This window comes from Trichomycterus rosablanca, chromosome 20 (assembly GCF_030014385.1).
Source record: "Trichomycterus rosablanca isolate fTriRos1 chromosome 20, fTriRos1.hap1, whole genome shotgun sequence".
NCBI classification, from domain to species: domain Eukaryota; kingdom Metazoa; phylum Chordata; class Actinopteri; order Siluriformes; family Trichomycteridae; genus Trichomycterus; species Trichomycterus rosablanca.
In genome coordinates this window covers 21,428,042-21,452,951 of record NC_086007.1, presented here as the reverse complement: position 1 = coordinate 21,452,951, position 24,910 = coordinate 21,428,042, and the positions used below count along the sequence as shown (strand labels likewise).

General features: G+C 39.6%; 1 protein-coding gene across 1 annotated transcript in view; it reads left to right on the top strand.

Annotated features, from left to right (window-relative positions):
• Positions 1–24,358, top strand: part of dscaml1 (Down syndrome cell adhesion molecule like 1) — a 94,503-nt gene extending 70,145 nt beyond the window's left edge. The window contains exons 15-33 of the mRNA XM_063016316.1: positions 30–197; positions 283–353; positions 1,674–1,914; positions 5,308–5,454; positions 5,678–5,833; positions 8,128–8,267; positions 15,724–15,877; positions 16,351–16,468; positions 17,660–17,823; positions 17,918–18,016; positions 18,342–18,530; positions 18,650–18,937; positions 20,087–20,242; positions 20,324–20,354; positions 20,500–20,618; positions 20,704–20,856; positions 20,951–21,145; positions 22,453–22,764; positions 23,155–24,358. Of these exons, the coding sequence (XP_062872386.1) occupies positions 30–197; positions 283–353; positions 1,674–1,914; positions 5,308–5,454; positions 5,678–5,833; positions 8,128–8,267; positions 15,724–15,877; positions 16,351–16,468; positions 17,660–17,823; positions 17,918–18,016; positions 18,342–18,530; positions 18,650–18,937; positions 20,087–20,242; positions 20,324–20,354; positions 20,500–20,618; positions 20,704–20,856; positions 20,951–21,145; positions 22,453–22,764; positions 23,155–23,696 (3,443 nt within the window). The 3' untranslated portion in view covers positions 23,697–24,358. The remainder of the gene's footprint in view (positions 1–29; positions 198–282; positions 354–1,673; positions 1,915–5,307; positions 5,455–5,677; positions 5,834–8,127; positions 8,268–15,723; positions 15,878–16,350; positions 16,469–17,659; positions 17,824–17,917; positions 18,017–18,341; positions 18,531–18,649; positions 18,938–20,086; positions 20,243–20,323; positions 20,355–20,499; positions 20,619–20,703; positions 20,857–20,950; positions 21,146–22,452; positions 22,765–23,154) is intronic.
• Positions 24,359–24,910: the final 552 nt, after the last annotated feature.

Here is a 24,910-nt window from a genome sequence, read left to right as displayed (position 1 = left end):
TTAATTCTAACTTCTTCTTCTCTTTATAGATCCATGGGAACTGAAACATGCCACACGGAAAATCTCCCCTACCAATAACCAGGCCAACATCGTGGAGCTGCACCCTGCTTCGGTGTACAGCATTCGTATGTACTCGTACAACAAAATTGGTCGTAGTCAGGCCAGCAAAGAGCTGACCATCAGCACAGAAGAAGCATGTAAGCACACATACATGAAAATAAATAACCGCAACACTGTAACACCTTGAACAATTAAAATAACTCAACATTATGTCTGTACCAGCTCCTGACGGGCCGCCCATGGAGGTTATTCTGCAGCCTATGACATCACAGAGCATACGCGTTACATGGAAGGTATGCAGTCTGTGTCGAATTACACCAATGTTTGATGTACATGTTTACGTATTGAGTGGATTTTGTCCCTTTGGGGATTCCATAATCAATGGAAAAGTGTGCTTTTCTACACACGTGATCATTTCTGTGTAGTCTGTGCTGCGCCTCAAAAGAACAAGCCAGTAAAGTATTCTGCTCCTGATAGTTTGTCTATGTAAAGTTTATTTCTTACTTTATAAACTCAGCAAACTTTAAAGACGCTTGGTTACACTAGCAAACTTACACTACATAGCCAAAAGTTTTGGGACACCCTATCTTAATAAAAATTTTAATAATAATAATAAAAGGAATAATAAAAGGAATAATAATAATAATAATAGTAGTACTTATAATAATAATAGTATTAATAATAATAATAACAATATTAATATTATTATTATTAATAATATTAATAATAATAATAATAATAGTAATAGTAATAATAATTGTAATAATAATAATAATAGTAATAATAATAGTAATAATAGTAATAGTAATAATAATAATAGTATTATTAATAAAAGTAATAAAATAATATTAATAATAGTAATAATAATAATAGTCATAATAGTAATAATAATAGTAATAATAATAATAATAATAATAGTAATAATATTAACAGTAATAATAATAATAATAGTAGTAATAATAATAATAGTAATAATAATAGTAGTAACAATAGTAATAATAATAATAGTAGTAATAGTAATAATAATAATAGTAATAATAATAGTAATAAAAGTAATAGTAATAATAATAATAGTAGTAACAATAGTAATGATAATAATGATAATAATAACAATAATAGTAAAAATAATAGTAATAATAATAATAGTAGTAGTAGTAGTTACAATAATAATTGTGATAATAATAATAATAGTCATAATAATAACAATAATAATAGTAGTAGTAAAAGTCTAACAGTAATAACAATAATAGTGTGTTGACAGTGTTTGATGTATGTGTTTACTTATTGAGTACATTTTGTGGAAAGCGGAAATGTGGGCTTCTCTACACACGTGATCATCTCTAAAGTCTAAAGTCTGCTTAAGTCTAAAGCAGTTAAAAACATAACTCAGCTAACTGAGTTTGGATTTCCAACCAATTCTGTGGACGCAGAGGTGGGGTGCTTTCATTTATTCTATCGTTCTATTTATGACTGTCGTGAAATCAGGCATTTTTCTTTGAAAATCTGTGAAATCTGTGATTTGTTAAAAACAAAAACGAGGTCTGTGAAATTAAGCACATTTTTCCATGATTTTAGTAGGGCCCTAGTCATAACGTATTTGCTTCCATTTCCAGGCCCCGAGGAAGGAGCTGCAGAACGGAGTGATCCGCGGCTATCAGATCGGCTACAGAGAAAACGGGCCGGGCAGCAACGGCCAGTACAGCATAGTGGAGATGAAGGCGACGGGGGACAGCGAGGTGTACACCCTGGATAACCTGAAGAAGTTCGCCCAGTATGGAGTGGTTGTGCAGGCCTTCAACCGAGCTGGAACAGGTCCATCCAGCTCAGAGATCAATGCTACAACCCTTGAAGATGGTAAAAGCGTTTACACATACTCATGAACTCATGAATTACATAAACATGTTACTTTATAAGTATAATTTTGTGTGTCTTACATGGTTTATTTTTGTTGCTATGTGTCATATTGTATTGTAACTATAGTTCTACAATTATTAGAAAGGGCTTTTTCCTTTTCCGTTGTTTTGCCCTATGATGTCACCATCATGGAAGGATGGATGGATGGATGGATTTGGGTGGGTGGGTGGATGGACATATAGATAGATGGATGGATGGATATATAGATGGATGGATATATAGTTAGATGGATATATAAATGGATAGATGGATATTTAGATGGATGGATGGATGGATAGATGGATGAATTGGTGGATTTATGTTGGTGGGTGGATGTACGAATGGATATATAGATGAATGGATGAATATATATATATATATATACTGTATATATATAGATGGATATTTGGATGGATGGATGAATGGATGGATGGATGGATGGATATATAGATGGATGGATATATAGATGGATGGATATTTAGATGGATGGATATTTAGATGGATGGATGGATGGATGGATGGATATTTAGATGGATGGATGGATATTTAGATGGATGGATGGATGGATGGATATTTAGATGGATGGATGGATGGATATTTAGATGAATGGATGGATGGATATTTAGATGGATGGATGGATATTTAGATGGATGGATGGATATTTAGATGGATGGATGGATGGATGGATATTTAGATGGATGGATGGATATTTAGATGGATGGATGGATGGATATTTAGATGAATGGATGGATATTTAGATGGATGGATGGATATTTAGATGGATGGATGGATATTTAGATGGATAGATGGATATTTAGATGGATGGATGGATGGATATTTAGATGGATGAATGGATATTTAGATGAATGGATGGATATTTAGATGGATGGATGGATGGATATTTAGATGAATGGATGGATATTTAGATGGATGGATGGATATTTAGATGGATGGATGGATGGATATTTAGATGAATGGATGGATATTTAGATGGATGGATGGATATTTAGATGGATAGATGGATATTTAGATGGATGGATGGATGGATGGATATTTAGATGGATGGATGGATATTTAGATGAATGGATGGATATTTAGATGGATGGATGGATGGATGGATGGATGGATGGATATTTAGATGAATGGATGGATATTTAGATGGATGGATGGATATTTAGATGGATGGATGGATATTTAGATGGATGGATATTTAGATGGATGGATGGATATTTAGATGGATGGATGGATATTTAGATGGATGGATGGATATTTAGATAGATGGATATTTAGATGGATGGATGGATGGATGGATATATAGATGGATGGATATTTAGATGGATGGATGGATGAATGGATATATAGAAAGATGGATGGATTTGGGGTAATAATCAGAAGGTTGTGGGTTCAAATGTTGGCTCTGCCATGCAGCCACTATTACCCCTTTTCCACTGATGTGGAACGGTTCTGGTTCCTGTTCGCGAACTTGATTTTAAACCGGTTCCGTGTGTTTCAGAACAGAACCGGTTTAAGAACCAGAGTTCTTTTGGTAGAAAAGCGCTATATTAGGCCATTAATGACCCCGTGGTCTGTATGGAAAGACATACGAAGTGTGCCTATATATTAAAATGCCTATATATCACCTTTACATATCATATGGATCTTCTCCGTCCCTTAATCACCCATCTTTACCATCAAAAAGGACTGATTGTGAAGCTCTAAGACAGAATTAGGAGGGGGGGGGGGGGGTGTAAACGAGAACAAGGGAGGGCCAGACTTGTGAATGAACTGGCAGTGCAGTCCACTAAAAGGCAGTTGTGTTCCTCATGAGCCAAACTCAACCGACCCCGAGGTCCGTTCAAACGAACGCTGATTTTTTTTCCTCTTCTTCACCCTCCTCCTTTTCTTCTATTCCTCCCTTCCCTCGCCCTCGCTCCCTCTCTTCCTGCGCCAGCTGCAGCTGCTCCTGCATAGAGGCCAGCCAGCTTCATCCCTCCCTCCTCCTTTCATCCTGTCCTTCACATCGATGCAATCAGTCTCAGCTAAGGACACACAGGGACACTCTGTCTTACCTCAATAGCCGCCTTCTTTATTCAAGAGCACCATTTGGCACCTCACTATCGCCACATTCGCTATGTATCCGGCCCCGAAGCAAAAGTGTTAATAAACGCAGCAGCCGAAGAGTTCGAACCGACCTTTCAGTGCTTCTTTATTTACAACCCCAAGTTGGGACAGTATGGAAAATGCAAATTAAAAAAAATGCAGTGTTCCTTACATTTACTTTGACTTTTATTTGATTGCAGACAGGATGAACCTGAGATATTTCATGTTTCGTCTGTTCAACTTGCATTTCAGGCCTGCAACACATTCCAAAATAAGTTGGGACGGTAAAGCATTTACCACTTTGTAATGTTGCCGTTCCTTTTCACCACACTTAAAAGACGTTTTGGCACCGAGAAGACCAAGCGATTTAGTGTTTCAGCTTTTATTTTGTCCCATTCTTCCTGCAAACACATTCTCTATTGGGGACAGGTCAGGACTGCAGGCAGGTCAGCACAGCACCCGTACCCTCTTCTTCCCCAGCCATGCCTTTGTAATGTGTGCAGCATGTGGTTTTGCATCGTCTTGTTGAAAAATGTATGGACGTCCCTGGAAAAGATGAAGTCTTGAAGGCAGCACATGTTGCTCTAAGATCTCAATGTACTTTTCTGCATTAATGCTGCCATCACAGAAGTGTAAATTACCCTTGCCAAGGGCACTGACACAGTCCCATACCATGACAGACCCTGGCTTTTGGACTTGTTCCTGATAACAGTCTGGATGGTCCTTTTCGTCTTTGGTCCGGAGCACATGGCGTCCATTTTTTCCAAAAAAGACCTGGAATGCTGATTTATCTGACCACAATACATGTTTCCACTGTGTGATGGTCCATCCTAGATGCCTCAGAGCCCAGAGACATGGTTAACCTAAGGCTTCTTGTTTTGCACAGTAAAGTTTTAAGTGGCATTTGTGCATGTAACTCTGTATTGTAGTGCTTGACAAAGGTTTGCCAAAGTAATCCCTCACCCATGTGGTTATATCAGCTATTGTTGAGTGGCGGTTCTTGATGCAGTGCCGTCTGAGGGCTTGCGCCCTTGGCCTTTACGCACTGAAATTCCTCCCGATTCCTTGAATGGTTTAATGATATTATGCACTGTAGAGGGAGAAATATGCAAATCCCTTCCAATCTTTATTTGAGGAACGTTGCTTTTAAACATTTCAATCATTTTCTCACACATTTGTTGACAAACTGGTCAACTGGTCAAGTCTTTGCTCATCAAAGACTCTTTATCTCTGTCTTTTTGCTCTCTTTTTTAGTTCCCAGTCAACCTCCTCAGAATGTACGGGCCATTTCAGTGACATCGGACGAGGCTGTAATAACATGGTCAGAACCTCCGCGTATGACCCTCAACGGCGTCCTGAAGGGTTATCGTGTGGTATTCTGGTCCCTCTTTCCTGATGGAGGTAATTATATCCACAATTATTTACTTTTTTAAAGTTCTATTCCCTGTTTCCTGATGATTGATGTAATTTCTATATATATAATTTCTATATATATAATTAATTATATTAGCATATTTAAAATCATGTAATTATACATGTTATCTACTATATACGTAAGTACACTTATATATGTTTTATATATATATTTGGAAACATTAATGCCGTTGCTTTTGCCCTCTTTCAGAATGGGGTGAGATGCAGAACATTACGACTACACGTGAGCAGGTGGAGCTAAGAGGCTTAGAAAAGTTCACAAACTACAGTGTCCAGGTGTTGGCCTACACTCAGGCGGGGGACGGTGTCCGCAGCAACGTTCTCTACATCCAAACACGAGAGGATCGTGAGTAAACACACGTATGCAGGCACACACATGAACACATTTCCTAACACACACACCCTGTATATAACAACAGTTTACATAATAACAATTTATTTCTTAGATATCAGAACAGAGTAAAGCCAGGAATTAGATTTTTTGTTTTATTTTTATTTGTTTATTTATTTTATTTTTCGTTGATGTGTTTTTTGTTTGTTTTTCTATTTATTTCTATTTTTTTATTCATTTTTAAAATTTATTTTTTGCTTTAGACAAGAAACAAACCTTTAAACTTAACAGTAAGATTTTATTTATTCATTTATTTAGATGAGAAACAAAGCTTCAAACTTAACAGTGAAAGATATCAGGACAGGGTAAAGCCAGGAATTTTTTTTTTATGTTTTGTTTATTTATTTATTTAACTTTTTATTTATTTGTTTTCTTGTTTGTTTTTATATCTATATTTTTTTATATTCATTTTTTAAATTTATTTATTGCTTTACATGAGAAACAAAGCTTTAAACTTAACAGTAAGATTTTTAATTTATTTTATTGTTTTTTATTTATCTATTGCTTTGGATGAGAAACAAAGCTTTAAAGATAACAGTAAGGTTTTTTATTTTATTGTTATTTATTTATGTATTTATTTATTGCTCTAGATGAGAAGCAAAGCTTTAAACCTAATAGTGAGAGATATCAGGACAGGGTGAAGCCAGGAATTTTATGTTTATGTTTTGTTTATTTATTTATTTATTTATTTATTTATTTATTTATTTATTTATTTATTTATTTATTTATTTATTTATTTATTTATTTATTAGTTGTTGTTTTTTTGTTTTTCTGTTTATTTCTTTTTTATTTATTTATTTATTTAATTTATGTATTGCTTTATATGAGAAACAAAGCTTTTAACTTAATAATCAGGACAGAGTAAAGCCAAGAAATTGGTATTTGTATGTTTTATTTATTTATTTTATTGATTTTTTTGTGTTTGTTTGTTTTTCCATTTATTTATTTTTATTTATTCATTTTTTAAATTTATTTATTGTTTTACATGCAAAACAAAGCTTCAAACTTAATAGTAAGGGATATCAGGACAGGGTAAAGTCAGTAATTGTATTTTTATTTATTTACTTATTTATTTATTCATTTATTTATTTGTTTGATTGTTTTTCTATTAATTTATTTGTTACTATTTTAATTTATTTATTGCTTTATATGAGAAACAAGGCTGCCAACTTAACAGTAAGAAATATCAGGACAGGGTAAAGCCAAGAATGATATTTTTATGTTTTATTTATTTATTTATTTATTTATTTTATTGATTTGTTTTTTGTTCGTTTTATATTCTATTTATTTGTTTTTTATTATTATTATTTTTAATTTACTTATTGTTTTACATGAGAAACAAAGCTTTAAACTTAACAGTTACAGCCATCAGTACAGGGTAAAGCCAGAAATTTTATTTTTATTTTATTTTATTTTTTTCTATTTATTTATTCATTAAATGTATTATTTATTTATTGCTTTACATGAGAAACAAAGCTTCAAACTTATCAAGATTGCAGAGGTGAAAGTACCAATGAAGTAGTACATGTTTTAAAACAATACTTGTTCTGTCACATCACACCACCATTCTTTTGTGTTTAATCTTTGTGGTGACATTAACACTGCTAATGAGAATTAGAATGAAAGGGTGGAGAACTAAAGTGTGTAAGTACACGTCTTTGTGTCCCGGCCCACCACACATACTCCCCAGCACAAAGAGAAGGATTAATTCATTGTGGATTATACGGCATTACATTTGTCCTTGATACTGATAGGGAAGGGATTAAAGCTTTATCTGTCTGTCCTTTCCCTTAAGGAGGAGGTGCACAGGGGTGCCGGGGGATTCAGGAAGAAAAGGGGTGCATGAAATTGGGTGATATATACTGTATATACAGTGGATTTAGAACGAATATGCACAATTTATTATGTTGTGGGATAAACTGCACAAATCCAGATGTGTAAAGCTTGTAGTGATCTATCCAAGAGGCCTTGCAGCTGTAATTGCTGCCTAGAGGGCTTCTCCGAAATATTGAATAAAGGGTCTGAATAGTTTCATGAATAAGAGATTTCAGTTTTGGATTGTCAATACATTTTGGAACATGTGACTAAGGATAGGTGATTAAGTGTATGTTAGTATGTCAAAAAAAGTATTGTGACTGAGTTAATTACTAACTCCTACATTTTGCTCAGTGAATTAAGTCTGGTGTCCACATACTTTTAGCCATAAAGTGTCGTTTACAATTAAATAATCTTGCTTGTTACACTTTTAGACCCTGGTCCTCCAGCAGGCATCAAAGCTGTCCCCTCATCAGCCAACAGTGTCGTGGTATCCTGGCTCCCGCCAACCAAGCCAAATGGGATCATCCGCAAATACACCATTTACTGCTCCAGCCCTGGATCAGGACAACCGGTAAGAATTGGGGTTTAGGATTGATTAAGTAAGGAGGAATTAAGGCTTGTTTTGTGCTATGTTTACACGTACAATGTTGTAAAAAAATGGAGTTAAACTGTTACACTTCAGTTTCTTTAGGAACACCATGACGTCATGTAGTATCACATAGACAAGTACTGTTGAAATTTGTAGATATATATGTGTGGGGGGTATATATGTGTGTACAAAGCCATTTTTTAGGTTTGAAGACTCAAATCACAGTTTTGATTGCCACCATTTCCACCACATAAATAAAAACCTTCTCCAAGGGCTCAGCAAAAACGTATCCAGGTAGCTCCTCGGCACTAGGCAGGGCGCCCAGGTGGCGCAGCGGGATATTCCGCTAGCTCACCAGAGTTCGAACCTCAGCTCTGCTACCGGTCTGCTGGGCGCCCTCTAGCGAGCATAACTGGCAGTGCCTGCAGCAGACAAAACTACCCATTTAAAGTCTGCTGGGAGGGTTAAATTCTGGACTAATGTGGGTGGGGTCTTGGACGCTGTGTAATGACCCTGGTTAGTAGCCTGAGGTGCCTGTACAGAAGTGGAGGAGCGAGGGGATCAATGCGTGGCTCTCCACGTGCGAATTCACAGAATGTGTGGGCAAATAAGAAGGGGTCGGTGGACTGTGAGGCAGTCGAATATACCCTCTTCGGACATGACCGGAGTCTCCAGCAGCGGAAGACGACTTGACTACACTAAATTGGGAGAAAATGGGATAAAGAAAATCAATAAAAAAATTCATTAATAATAATAAATAATAAAAACAATAGTGTTGTCCAAATATTTGTATATAAAAAATTTAATAATCCCCCAAACATTTTGGGATAATATTCTACAAACAATTAAATAACAATTTGACATTTTGGAACACAAGCTTATCATTATGTCTTGTATAAAGCAAATTAAGCAAGAACATACCAACAACTAGAATGATCATGGTATTATTTATTATGTGGATGCTTTGGTTCTGGAAGTGGCGTTGAGTTTTAAAGGCGTTGAATTTCAAGGTTTTTTTTTTCCCATAAAGATGTATGGGAAACCTGTTAATGTGTTCCATGTTCCTGTGGAACTGTGTATATTTTAGTCTAATGTAAAATAATGGGGTTGTTTTTGACACTTATACACAATTATTGTTTCCTTATGCTTCCTAATCAAGGGCAGTTGTAGCCTATTGGTAAGGTACTGGATTAGTAATGGAAAGGTTGCTGGTTCAAGCCCCACCACTGCCAGGTTGCCACTGTTGGGCCCTTGAGCAAGGCCTTTAACCCTCAATTGCTTAGATAATATACTGTCACAGTACTGTAAGTCGCTTTGGATAAAACGCGTCTGTTAAATGGTAAAAAATGTAATGTAAACGTTTTTTAGGGCAGTTGTAGCTTAGTGGTTAAGGTACTGGACTAGTAATCAGAAGGTCGCCGGTTCATGCCCCTCCACTGCCAGGTTGCCACTTAATCCTCAATTGCTTAGATTATATACTGAAAGTCACTTTGGATAAAAGCTGCTAAATGCTGAAAATGTAATCGTGAAGATGCTTGCTCTTCCTTTCAGTAAAGGTACATTGACATTCTTTTAATACAATTCTCACCATCTATCAGCACCCCGAGCTGTAACGCAAGTTTAAGAGTGAAACAGGAGGAAAATCCAGCTGAACACGGATACATGTGGACGCTTTCAGAGTAAATTTGATGGTTATTCCACACAAATGCAGATTCGTCTCACATTCGCACTTAAGCCAAGCACTTTACAAAACAGCAGTCGCACACACGTCAAGTGTCAATGATTTCGAGTTTAGGGGACGTTGAGTTACAAGGTACCACTGTAGTTAGATCAGGTGACCCAATGCCTTTGTCCATACAGCGTACATCTACATATATTCCCTATTAATCTGCCTGCGTAGTACAGTATTAAGATGTTTTATTGTGCTGATACGCATTTAGGGAGGGGGGGTGCTGCAGTATCAGCAAGGCCATATGCGAAAGTGAATAAAAAATGAGAGCCTCATAGTGCAGTGTGTACATGCAAGCTCACTCTCCCCCTCTCATTTGCATATCTGCGTCTCATCACGTTGCCTAGACAACCTCATCTGTTCATCAGTGAGGGCAGGAAACCAGCACACACACACACACACACACAAACCTGAGCACACACATTCTCCAGAGGCTCTTATCAAATTTATAACCTCCTCATCTGTACACAGTCGTACCCACACACACACACACACACACGCTCATGCACTATTTGTGTACTCTCACTCCGAATTAACATATCTGTCCAGACATGCAGATACACACACTTCTTCTCATTTTTTAATCATCAAAATATCTCTCTTCCTGCCTCTCTTTCTCTCCTTTTTTCTCTCTTTCCTCTTCCCTCCCTTCACGGCGGCTTGCAGCGCAAGGGGTGATTACTATGTAAATGAGTGCGATAGGAGAAAGAGAGGGAGGGAGGGTCAGGCACACTGTGCGGGGAGTACTTTTGTTCCTCTTTTCATTATCTCCCTCTATCGCTCCCTGGATCACCCCTATCTCCGTGCCAGAGGAATATTTCAATATCTGTTACACCACTTTACCTTCCTTAATCCAAAGCTCTCAGGTTGCAGTCCTGCTGAGGTGGAGAATGAAGGGAAGATCAAAAATAAATAATAAATAAAAAAAATAAAGAAATAGAATATTTGAAATTTGTGAACTTCAAAGAGATCAATCGACTGCGGGGGTATGTGTGGGGTGGGGACTCGGTGGGTTGCACTGTCACCTCACAGCAAGAAGGGCCTGAGTTCGATTTCTAAGTGGAGCAGTCCAGTTTGCATGTTCTCCTCGTGTCTGTGTGGGTTTCTTCCAGGAGCTCCGGTTTCCTCCCACAGTTCAAACACATGCAGTCAGGTTAATTGAACATACTAAAAAGGTATAAGTGTGTGTGTCTGTTTGCTCAGTGATGGACTGGCGACCCATCCTGCCTTTTGCCCAATGAATTGGACCCACCACGACCCTGAATAGGATAAAGTGGTGGCACCATTTTTTTACACCAGCATGATTGTGCCTCTGGGCATAAAGCAAGAGGACCCCAGTGGTCTGAACAGAATCCTGACCTAAGCCCTACTAAACACCTTTGGGATGAATCGGAACATGGATTGCAAGCTCCTACAGACAAGTCTTTGATTCGTCTCACTCACTTTCTTAACCGCTTATCCAATCAGGGTCTTGGGGTGGGGGGTGTGGGGGGAAGGGGGGGTTGGGGGAAGGTCGGGGCTGGAGCCTATCCCGGCTTTTCAATAGGCGCAAGGCACACAGTAACACCCTGGACACCCACACACACACATACACACCCATTCAACTATAGTGCAATTCAGTGTCTCCAATTAACGTGACTGCATGTCTTTGGACTGTGGGAGGAAACTGGAGCTCCCAGAGGAAACCCCCGCAGACTCGGGGAGAACATGCAAACTCCGCACAGAAAGGACCCGGACCGCCCCGCCTGGGGATCGAACCTAGGATCTTCTTGCCGTGAGGCGACAGTGCTACCCACCGAGCCAACGTGCCGCCCTGTCTGAGAGAAGTTTGGAACAAAATAGTGAACCATGCACTATTGTTGCTTGGTGATAATGCTAACTGACTAGTTCACCCATATCCTCACCAGCACATTCTGCAGCATTTGATACTCTTCTTCCCAAGTATAGTGGTACCTTGAAACTCGACGTCAATTGGTTCTGGCCGTGGCGTCGAGTTTAAAAGGCATTGAGTTGCAAGGTATTTTTTCCCATAAGGATGTATGGGAAACCTGTTAATATGTTCCATGGTCCCGTGAACTGCATATATTTTAGGCTAATGTAAAATAATAATAATAATTAATAATATTAATAATAATGAAGACTATAGGTTTAGTGTTCCTGTGTCGTTCTTTTAATACATTAAGTCACATTAAGCTTTTTTTAATGATAAGCATTTTAGACTCTCTCAGACAAGCTGATTCTTATCATTTCTCAGCACCCCGAGCTTTAACACAAGTTTAAAAGTGAAACAGGAAAATCCAGCTGAACACAGATACATGTGGAGTTGTAACCTAATGGTTAAGGTACTGGACTAGTAATCAGAAAGTTGCTGGTTCAAGCCCCACCTCCACCAGGTTGCCTCTGATGGGCCCTTGAGCAAGCCCCTTTACCCTCAATAGCTTAGATTGTATACTGTCACAGTACAGAAAGTCACTTTGGATAAAAGCGTCTACTAAATGCCTTAAATGTAAATGTGGAGCTTTCAGTGTGAATTTGACGGTTATTCTACACAAACGCAGATTCGTCTCATATTCGCACTTTGATGACGTTTTACTGCACCACTACACATGTCCAGTTTAGAGGGAAACCTCGAGTTTAAGGGGACAAATTTCTCCACGAAGTTCAGGGGACGTCAAGTTACAAGGTACCTTGTAGGAGACCTACTTGTAGTCCTTCCGCTGATGTGACTAATAATAGAATGTCATCAGCACACCTGAGACTGCTAGTGGTCTTTCCACCAATTGTGAATCCTCCAGCAAATCCTTGTAGCGCCTTTTTTCTCACTTGTTCTCCAAAGATGTTAGACGTGTTGAGACGTTACATCCCTATATGACTAAGACGAACACTGTAGAGTTTATTGCTTAAAAAGACCTTATGCCCCACTGTTGAGAAACAAGACACCATACATTTACATAGTCAAAAGCAAATATAACCCTGGGCATAGGTCAGCTTCATAGGGGTGGACGTATGGTCACATGATGTGAAGGAAACTAGGTGTACATGTCTGCAGGCTGTACACAGCAGCAGTGATACATATAAATGTGGACAGTAAACACATGGCTTTCCTAAACAGGCATCAATTACCAACAGAGCTTGCAGCACAGCCTATTTTTGCATGTCTGTGTGTGTGTGTCTGGTCTGTGTGTGTGTGTGTTTTTGTATTGGTGTGTATCAGCCCCTCCTCTCCTACACTGATGGTAGCATTGCTCATACTTAGCAAGCTGTACTCACAGATCTGAGAGGCTATGCAACTGTCATATTTGGGAGTGCTGTCTTTCTTTCTTATTAAAGATCGCTAGCTCCTCCGGGTATCCTTTGTTACTTTCACTTGCATTTATAAACCTCAAATGTACAAAGAAATGCTGTTAATATAAGGACAATTATTAATAAGTAAAAACCTTGGATATACACTGATCAGCCATAAGATTAAAACCACCTCCTTGTTTCTACACTCACTGTCCATTTTATCAGCTCCACTTACCATATAGAAGCACTTTGTAGTTCTACAATTACTGACTCTAGTACATCTTTTTCTCTACATACATTTTTTAACCTGTTTTACTCTGTTCTTTAATGGTCAGGACCCCCACAGGACCACCACAGAGCAGGTATTATTTAGGTGGTGGATCGTTCTCAGCACTGCAGTGACACTGACATGGTGGTGGTGTGTTAGTGTGTGTTGTGCTGGTATGAGTGAATCAGACACAGCAGCGCTGCTGGAGTTTTTAAATACCGTGTCCACTCACTGTCCATTTTAATAGACACTCCTACCTTGTTGGTCCACCTTGTAGATGTAAAGTCAGAGACGATCGCTCATCTATTGCTGCTGTTTGAGATGGTCATCTTCTAGACCTTCATCGGTGGTCACAGGACGCTGCCCACAGGGCGCTGTTGGCTGGATATTTTTGGTTGGTGGACTTTTCACAGTCCAGCAGTGACAGTGAGGTGTTTAAAAACCCCATCAGCGCTGCTGCGTCTTATCCACTCATACCAGCACAACACACACTAACACACCACCACCATGTCAGTGTCACTGCAGTGCTGAGAATGATCCACCACCCAAATAATACCTACTCTGTAGTGGTCCTGTGGGGTCCTGACCATTGAAGAACAGCATGAAAGGGGGCTAACAAAGTATGTAGAGAAACAGATAGACTACAGTCAGTAATTGTAGAACTACAAAGTGCTTCTATATGGTAAGTGGAGCTGATAAAATGGACAATGTGTGTAGGAACAAGGAGGTGGTTTTAATGTTATGGCTGATCGGTGTATATGCACTATTTGGACATGTGACCATGAGGTTATTGGAAAACCTGTTTCGAAACCATAAGCATTAATGTTGCATTAAGTATTAAGCAGTTGTAGCCTAGCGGTTAAGGTACTGGACTAGTAAGCAGAAGGTTCAAATCCCAACACTGCCCTTGAGCAAGGCCCTTAACCGTCAATTGCTTAGATTGTATACTGTCAGAGTCAGAGTCAGAGTCAGTCAGTCAGAGTCAGAGAGGTTTTATTGTCATTTCAGCTACATACAAGTACATATTGAAACGAAACAGCGTTCCTCTAGGATCACGGTGTAACACGGTACAAAAAGTGCAAGACAATACAAAACAGTGTAAATACAACAATAATACAAAAAATCCTATAATAAATAACTACAAAAGATATTCCTAATTATCCCTAATATAAACAAGTAATTAGAAGACAGGACTAAAGACAAGTGTTAGTACATGATGGTGAATAGATGGTACAATGGTTCATGAGGTAGTGACATGTTGTACATTAGCAGCGTAAAATTGGCAATGCAGATAAGGTGCCTAAAAAGTAAATATGGTGCAAATAGTCACTGTAAGTCGCTTTAGATAAAAGCATCTGCTAAATGCCGAAATGTAATATGTTAGACATTTTCTACACAAATACGGCACAATAGCTCTAGGTAGCACTCTCACCTTATAGCAAGAAGGTCCTGGGTTTGATCCCCAGGTGGAATTTGTTCTTTCTCCCACAGTCCAAAAACTTGCACTCAGGTTAATTGGAGTCCCACTGGTAAAAGTATATGAGTATGTGTGTTTGCCCTGTGATAATCTGGCGACCTGTCCAGGGTGTTTCCTGCCTTTCGGCCAGTGAATCAGACCCAACACAACCCTCAAGATGACTACAAAAACTCCTTGCACTGGATAGATGGATGGATGGATGGATGGATGAATAAATAAATAGATAGATAGATAGATAGATAGATAGATAGATAGATAGATAGATAGATAGATAGATAGATAGATAGATAGATAGATAGATAGATAGATAGATAGATTATACTATATTTATTTATTATTTATCTTAAACCATATTGGGTTTTTTTGAGAAAGGAGTAGACCCGTATTAGTAGGAGGAGAGCAAATGTGGTCAGTGTCTTGAAAATACGAGGGATCTTCAAAAAGTTTCCTCACTTTTATATTTTGGTTGGAAAAGGTGAGGGCGGGAGGAGGAGTAATTGGTCGTGTCTGAGAGACTGAGAGACGCTTATAGTCCTGATTTAGCGCCATCTGATTTCCACCTTTATGGCCCGCTCAAAGAAGCTTTAAGGGAGTGCTGCATCAGTGGCTACGCGCTCATGCATGGGTGACAAAATAATACTATGTTTTTTTTTTCTTTTCCACTATGTGTTGATTTTAGGCTCCCAGTGAATACGAGGCAAATCCAGAGGTGCTATTCTATCGCATTACCCACCTGAACCAGGGGCAGCAATACCTGATCTGGGCCGCAGCTGTTACCACCGCTGGTCGGGGCAACATCAGCGAAAAGGTCACTGTAGAGCCAGCTGGAAAAGGTCAGTTCCATGATGAGAAATCAAAGAAGTTAAAGAATAATCAGTTCAGTATCTAATTATTAAGTAAAATATATATAACTTTATATAATATATATAACTTTTGCTATGATTTTTCTTGTTTTTTAGTTATGTAAGTTAGATAAGATACAAACAGAGACGATGTGATGGACGGGGAAAGAGTGGCTAATGACCTGGCCATTAATGTGTAGTAGTCAGGCTGTGAGAGTGAAAGTCATTTAATCAATATCTACTGGATTAAAGAGTGTGTTCATTTTATGTGTGTTTCGCTAATTACGGAGGTTAATCCTGGCTACAGATTTTCTAAGCATTACAGGAAAGCAAGGATTACATTTGTGTAAGCACAACCAAAGGAGTAAGACATAAAGAGGGGGGAAATGCTTTTTGTTTGCTTACTTGTGTGACGTGTCAGGGATGTGCATATAATTTTCGACACTTCTTTCTTTCTACCTCAGCTCCTGCTAAGATACTTTCATTTGGAGGTACGGTTACAACCCCATGGATGAAGGAAGTGCGGCTTCCGTGCAGTTCAGTCGGGGAGCCAAATCCTACCATAAAATGGACCAAAGACAGGTGAGGGACACTTCCACTTTGGGTCAGTCCATCTCAGATAATCTTAAGCCCTAAGACACGTGTCAAACTCAAGGCTTGAGGGCCAAATCCGTCCCACCACGTCATTTCACTGATTGATTGATTACTTTATATTTTTTTCTTATTTTTATTATATTTATATATATTTTATTATTATATTTATATTATATCTTTTTGATTTTTATTATTTTATTATATATTTTTTATATTTTTTATTGATGTGGTCCACGAGAGCTTAAAAGACGTACGAGTCATAAAATACACTGTAAAATCAGCAACGCCACTAGATGGCAGTGTTTCCACATCAGCGTTTAACTGAGGCGGTTTTCCAACAAGTGATGTTGAGAAATATTTACTAATAATCCCAAAATGTACACGAAGAGAAAGTTGATGCAGAAGGAAGATAATTTAATGAAAGATGGGGAAGTGAATACAAGTTTGTGCTTCAAGAAGAAAAAACGATTCGTCTCTTGTGTTATGAGGCCGTGTCTGTGGTAAAGGACGACAATATAAATGTAGATATACAGTACATTATAGATATACAGTATAAATTTGGCATCTTGACACCAAACACAGAATTTAGCCTCCAAGAAAAACAACAAATTGTCCGAGATTTAAAGGCAGACTGCAATCACAGCAGCATACGTTACAATCGGCTCTTTAAAGGCCACCATGATGCAGATGTGGCCCTCGGTGATCATGAGTTTGACACCCCTACCCTAAGCAGTCAGCTGCATTTTAGTTTGTGGCCCTTTAGATATGTATCTAGATTTTATGAGTGTTTTAATAATATCATGAACTGTATATATTATTATTGATATCGAAATATAATTTATTTAAATTGTCATTTCAAAAGGTAATTTTTAATTACACTTACATTTACAACAGTTAGCAGACACTTTTATTTAAAGCGAATGAATACAATGCAAGCAATTGAGGTTAAAAGACTTTGCTCAGATGTCCAACAGTGGCAACTCTGCAGCAGTGGGGCTTGAACCAGCACCTTCTAATCACTAGTCGTAAAAAGGGTGTTACTGTGTGCCTTGCGCCCATTGAAAAGTTGGGATAGGCTACAGCAGCTAGCTGCTTGCATTTTGTATAATCAATAATGATCCATGATCTGTGAAACCAAAGTAACACGTGTATGTAATTTTCCCTCTTTGTCCTCTTTAGCGAGAACACTGCTATTCCAGTCTCTCAGGATGGTCAACGGAACATTCTGGCAAACGGAACTCTGATACTACGTTCAGTAAAAGCCGAGGATTCTGGGTACTACACATGTACGGCCACCAACACACTAGGGTTTGATACCATCATTGTGAACCTCCTGGTGCAAGGTGCAACATCACACCTTACCACATACAGTATGTTGTGTGTAATCCAATAAAGGAATCAACATCTGTTTACTTTATATTGTTGTCGTTATGTCAGTTCCACCAGATCAACCTCGTCTGACAGTCTCCACCACGTCAACCTCCTCTATTACACTGGCCTGGATTCCTGGAGACAACGGAGGAAGCTCCATACGAGGTATACAACCACTCTCATACAACTTTTTAATTTGTTTATTTTCCTTTGTCTATTGTGTCCAAATACAGTAGTGCCTTGTAACTTGACGTCCCCTAAACTCGAAATCTTTGAAACTCGTCGCCCTGTATCCCCTTTTGAAGTGTTGTTTTTTTATGGACAGGGGTTCCCTCTAGTGGTGGACAGGCAACTTTGCCTAGCCCTGAAAATGTTGGTGGCTTTTCGACCAAATTTCTCACATTATTATTATGATCATTGTTATCTTATGATCACTCATATATATAATGTCAATTGTTATGTAAAACATCATAAATGGATGTGTTTGCAGGCTTCGTACTGCAGTACTCTGTGGATAATACTGAGGAATGGAGGGATGTGTTCATTAGCTCCTCCGAGCGCTCGTTTAAGCTGGAAAACCTTCGCTGTGGGACCTGGTACAAGGTCAAGCTCGCAGCAAAGAACAGTGTTGGAGCTGGCAGGATAAGTGAAATAATTGAGGCGAAGACTCATGGCAGGGGTAAGAAAGCTATATATAAAGCTTAATATAATGTATGCTCATAAATACTGTATATGTAAGTTTAAGAATGTAAATATATATAATATATACGCTTTACACAAATCATATCTTTTCCACAGAGCCACAGTTTAACAAGGATCAGCCCTTGTTCACCCACATCAACTCCACCCATGCTCGGCTCAACCTGCTGGGCTGGACCAGCGGCGGATGCCCCATCAACGCAGTGATGCTTGACTTTCGCCCCAAAGGCACATGGGCATGGCAGAGCATACGCACCAATGTCACAACCGACGTCTTCTTAGCCGAGCTGCGTGAGGCCACTTGGTATGAGTTGAAGATGAAGGCCTGTAACAGCGCTGGCTGTGGCAACCAAACCTCTCAGTTTTCCACGCTAGACTACGATGGCAGTAAGTCGAATATAAATGTATCCTAACAAAGGCACAATTGTGAATGCAGGGTTAATTATTACTGTTAATTAAATATTAGAAATTATAATGTAATAATTAGAAATATACAGTAGAATTAGGGGTGCTCAGGTGGCGCAACAGTTCTGGTTCAAATCTTAGTGTTGCTATTCAGGCCTGACGTCTTCAGACATGATTGCATATGTCCAAAGGAAAAAGGGTGGCCAAAGCCCTGTGATGGATTGGTGCCCTGTCCAGGCTATTCTTGCCTTGCACCCAGTGTTTTCTGGTGAAATCGGACCTGATGTAACCTTCACCAAGATAAATGATAATCATTATTGTTATTACCATTTTCTTAATAATAATAATAATAATAATAACTTTATTTAATAGGACACCAGTCCTGTGGATGAAATATCTCAAAACGAGATAAAATTGTTCACAGTAACATTAAACAGATATACATGGGAATTTGTGTTGTGCTGGTGTGAGTGGATCAGACACAGCAGTGCTGCTGGAGTTTTTAAACACCTCACTGTCACTGCTGGACTGAGAATAGCCCAACAACCAAAAATATCCAGCCAACAGCGCCCTGTGGGCAGCGTCCTGTGACCACTGATGAAGGTCTAGAAGATGACCAACTCAAAAAGCAGCAATAGATGAGCGATCGTCTCTGACTTTACATCTACAAGGTGGACCGACTAGGTAGGAGTGTCTAATAGAGTGGACAGTGAGTGGACACTGTATTTAAAAACTCCAGTAGCGTTGCTGTGTCTGATCCACTCATACCAGCACAACACACACTAACACACTGCAGTGCTGAGAATCATCCACCACCTAAATGATACCTGCTCTGTGGTGGTCCTGTGGAGGTCCTGACCATTGAAGAACAGGGTGAAAGCAGGCTAAAAAAGTATGTAGAGAAACAGATGGACTACAGTCCATAATTGTAGAACTATAAAGTGCTCCTATATAGTAAGTGGAGCTGATAAAATGGACAGTGAGTGTAGAAACAAGGAGGTGGGTTTTAATGTTATGGCTGATCGGTATATATATATATATATATATATATGCTTTACATAATTCATATAATTCTGCTTTCTTCATTTCTAGTTTAAATTCCTCACTTTTGTTGTTGTTCTTTTTGCAAAGGTACTATTCCACCAATCAAATCTGCACGTGGAGAGGGTGAAGACGTAAAGAAGCTGTTCTCTATCGGCTGTCCTGTTATTCTAGTCACGCTGGGCATGGCCCTCCTCTTTATTATTCGAAAGAAACGCAAGGAAAAGAGGCTGAAGAGACTTCGAGGTGAATATGGATACAATTATTTGTATTTACATTTTGTGTCAATGCAATATGAAGCTATATTTGCTTTTTATGCTTTTCCAGATGCAAAGAGTTTGGCTGAGATGCTAATCAGGTACCTGCACAATGTTTTATTAGCTTATTTACATGCTAGTAACTGTGTAGTGTTGTGTCAGGGAGTAAAACTTAGTTGTTTTTATCTTTGTGTGTATGTGTGTCTGTATGTGCATGTATGCGAATGTGTTTCAAACCTGGAGCAGTAAGAACAATCGCAGTTTCGACACCCCAGTCAAAGGCCCACCTCAGGGGCCTCGGTTGCACATCGATATCCCACGCGTACAACTTCTCATCGAGGATAAGGAGGGAATCAAACAGATCGGTGAGTACCTGTGTGTGTGTGTGTGTGTGTTAAATCTGGATATTTGTACATTATTTTTTTCTGACTGTCCCGTTCTATACTCTAGGTGAAGACAAAGCCACCCTACCTGTCACGGACACAGAGTTCAGCCAATCAGTGAACCCTCAGAGTTTCTGCACTGGGGTGTCTGTGCATCACCCCGCCCTCATTCAGAACACCGGACCCTTGATTGACATGTCTGATATCAGACCCGGAACCAGTCAGTCTCTTGTTTAGCCAGATTTCTATACTAAAAATATCAGTATTTATTTAAAGTATAGTTGACCTTTAATCACCTGACTTCTCTTTTTCAGATCCAGTGTCTAGGAAGAGCGTTAAATCGGCTCACAGCACAAGAAACCGCTACTCAAGCCAGTGGACCCTGACGAAGTGTCAGGCTTCCACACCTGCTCGTACCCTAACCTCTGACTGGCGTACTGTTGGCTCTCAACATGGCATCACAGTCACGGAGAGTGACAGCTACAGCGCCAGCCTGTCCCAGGACACAGGTACTGTGAATATAAACACATGAATATATATACACTCACTGAGCACTTTATTAAGTACAGATGAGCATTATGGGTATGCACTTACTGACTGAAGCCCATCTGTTGCTTTGTACACTTTGTCACCCCATTTACCAATCCAAAGGAACACTCATATGACCCACGATGACAAGATGTTAGATGGGTGGGGGACAGTTCTCAGCACTGCAGTGACACTACCATTGTAACGACATGTTAGTGTGTTTTAGATGTATCAGTGCATTAGGTGCAGTAGTATTGTTGGGATTTTTAAACACCCTAATACCAGTTCTGATTGGGTTAGGGTTACAGTTAGGGTTAGGAGCACTCCTAGGCCCACAATGACATGATATTAGATGGGTGGTGGACAGTACTCAGTACTGCAGTGACACTACCATTGTAATGACATGTTAATGTGTGGGTTGTATGAGTGCATCAGGTGTAGCAGTGTTGTTGGGATTTATACACACCTTGATACCAGTTTTGATTGGGTTAGGGTTACGGTTAGGGTTAGGAACACTCATAAGACCCACAACGACAAGATGTTAGATGGGTAGTGGACAGTTCTCAGCATTGCTGTGACACTACCATTGTAATTACATGTTAGTGTGGCTTTAGTTGTATCAGTGCATCAGGTGCAACAGTGTTGTTGGGATTTTTAAACACCTTAATACCAGTTTTGATTGGGTTAGGGTTCCGGTTAGGGTTAGGAACACTCATAGGCCAACAAGGACAAGATGTTAGATGGGTGGTGGACAGTTCTCAGCACTACAGTGACACTACCATTGTAATGACATGTTAGTGTGTCTTTAGTTGTATTAGTGCATTAGATGCAGCAGTGTTGTTGGGATTTTTAAACACCTTAATACCAGTTTTGATTGGTAAATGTACCCCATATACTGTACATTCATTGCCTTATATATTCATTCATTGATTGTCTGTTTTACCATTACTTTATCCTAGTCAGGGACACGGTGGGTCTCTACCCTGGACAGGTCACCAGTCCATCACAGGGCAGACACATACATTTACACACACTCTCACACTTTTTGGTAGCCACAGTCGGCCTGACTGCATGTCTTTGGACTGTGGGAGGAAACTGGGACACCTGAAGGAAACCCATTCGAATCAACCAGGGAATCAACCCCAGGCCCTTCTTGCTGTGACTCGACATGCCGGCCTACATATTCATAAATCATAGTGGAATCCATTTATTTCTAGTAATTCCTCAATGTATTTAACATTGACGATAATTCTCTTGTATCTTTATCCTAATGGGCATTACGTTACAGACAAGGGACGTAACAGTATGGTGTCAACAGAGAGCGCGTCTTCCACGTACGAGGAGTTGGCCCGTGCCTACGAACACGCCAAGCTGGAAGAGCACCTCCAGCACGCCAAGTTCGAGATCACGGAGTGCTTCATTTCGGACAGTTCTTCTGACCAGATGACCACGGGCACCAACGACAACGCTGACAGTATGACGTCAATGAGCACACCTTCTGAGCCGGGCATCTGCCGCTTTACGGCGTCTCCTCCTAAACCGCAGGACTACGACCGTGGCAAGAACGTAGCGGTGCCTATACCACACCGTGCCAACAAAAGTAAGTTTCAATATAAAAAGACATCCGAAACAACAAACGTAAGCTAGGTGGGCACTTGAGCTTTACGTTTTAGTATTTTATAGTCTGCTAGCACACCAGTGCTGGGATTCTAAAATCTCAACTCAGCTCTGCTACCAGTCGGCTGGGCGCCCCCTACTGCCAATGCCTGCCGCAGACAAAATTAGCCATTAAAAATCTGCCGGGTGAAAGTGGGTGGGGTCTTCGACGCTGTGTAAAGGCCTTGGTTAGTAGCCTGAGGAATTTGATACATTATTTTATTTGCATATAATTAATTGGCTTTTTATTAATTATAAGCAATACTGTTAACAGCACTGCATAGCCACAGTTCTTTCTACTGACCCTAATCCATTTTCTCTTCGTCCACCTTAGGTGAGTATTGCAACCTTCCCCTGTACATGAAGACGGACCCGTTCTTCCGTAAACAGGCTGAGCTGCACGACCCGTGCCCTGTGGTGCCTCCTCGGGAAGCCTCCATCCGAGGTTTGGCGGCTCGGGCCTACCACACGCAGGGCCGTCACATGACATTAGACCCGTCCAAACAGCAGGCCCTGACACTCAGTCACGGTGGCTTGAGTAGCCTAACCAGCTCAGGAGCATCAGGGGCATCCGGCCCGGCCTCCAGCACCACCACGGGCGGCTCCAGCATCAGCTCGGGTACGTCCACGTTGCCACAGAGGACTCTTACCATGCCCAGCTGTACGTCCACCTCCTTAACCGGGCAAAGTACCGGGGCGGCCGGGGCGGCGGCCGGAGCCGTGGCCAGTACCAGCTCCGTAGGAGGAGGTGGCGTGGCCAGTAGCTCCAAGGTCGGGGGCTCTAGGGACTCTCTCCTGGAGAGCAGCTCATCTGGTTTGGGCAGACTGCAGAAGCAGAGCGCTGGGGCGTATTCAAAGTCTTATACTTTGGTCTAGGCCCTGTTCTGCCAACTCCACACAGACATTTTAAGCAAATTAATTTCATACATTCGCATCTATCTGGTGCCTAAGTGGCACAAGGTAAACTGTTCAGTGACAGTTCCCACAGGGATTTGTTTCTCCTGAACTCACCCTATTAGACTTTTACCCTTTTTCTTGCTTGTTTACCCGCTCCTGTTTCTACCCTGTTTATACTGTATATTGTTTATTTGCTTCTGACGTTTGGTTTTATCTACGATATCACGATAAGCTCTTTTTTTTATTTATTCATTATTTAATTTTAGCAAGGCAAACATAACTTGCTTGAATTTATTTCTTCCTTTCTTTTTTGATTATTATTTAAATTTTTTTTTATTTTATTTTATTATTTTATTAATTTTTTTGATCAGACACCTTGGAATTTATGCACGGATTGCTTCCCATGACAGCAGAAACAATTACAAGTTCAGAATAAATTGTTTCGAAGTATTTTTAATGCCTCTTTTGAAGAAATAATTACAAAAACTTTTGATAGGTTAAAAGTTTCTCGGGAAGTATTTATGCATAAAAAAAACAATCTCGGTGTCTACGTTTCCCCCATTCTTGCCTGGACTTTTTGGATTTTTTCATGCAACTAAGGACACAATATAAAATGCTATTGACTGTTTTTATAACAAATATAAAAAAAAAAAAACAGAAAAATTGGTTCATTTCAAAGAGTATTATGAATTATTATTATTTTTTTAGTCAGTAATAATTTAAAATTTTTGACCTTGCACTTAGGAGGAAGGAGTGAATCCACAGAATGTTCTTCAACTGACACATCAAGGTGTGTTTGCATTTTTACGTACACGTGCATATCACACACCTTCATACTCTTTTAGATACTCTATATTGCCAAAAGTATTCGCTCGTCTGCCTTCACACGTACATGAACTTGAGTGACGTCCTGTTCCTAATCCATAGGGTTTAATATGATGTAGACCCACCCTTTGCAGCTATAACGGCTTCAACTCTTCTGGGAAGGCTTTCCACAAGGTTTAGGAGTGTGTTTATGGGAATTTTGACCATTCTTCCAGAAGCACATTTGTGAGGTCAGACACTGATGTTTGACGAGAAGGCCTGGCTCACAGTCTCCGTTCTCTAATTCATCCCAAAGGTGTTCTATCTGGTTGAGGTCAGGACTCTGTGCAGGCCAGTCAAGTTCTTCCACACCAAACTCACTCATCCAC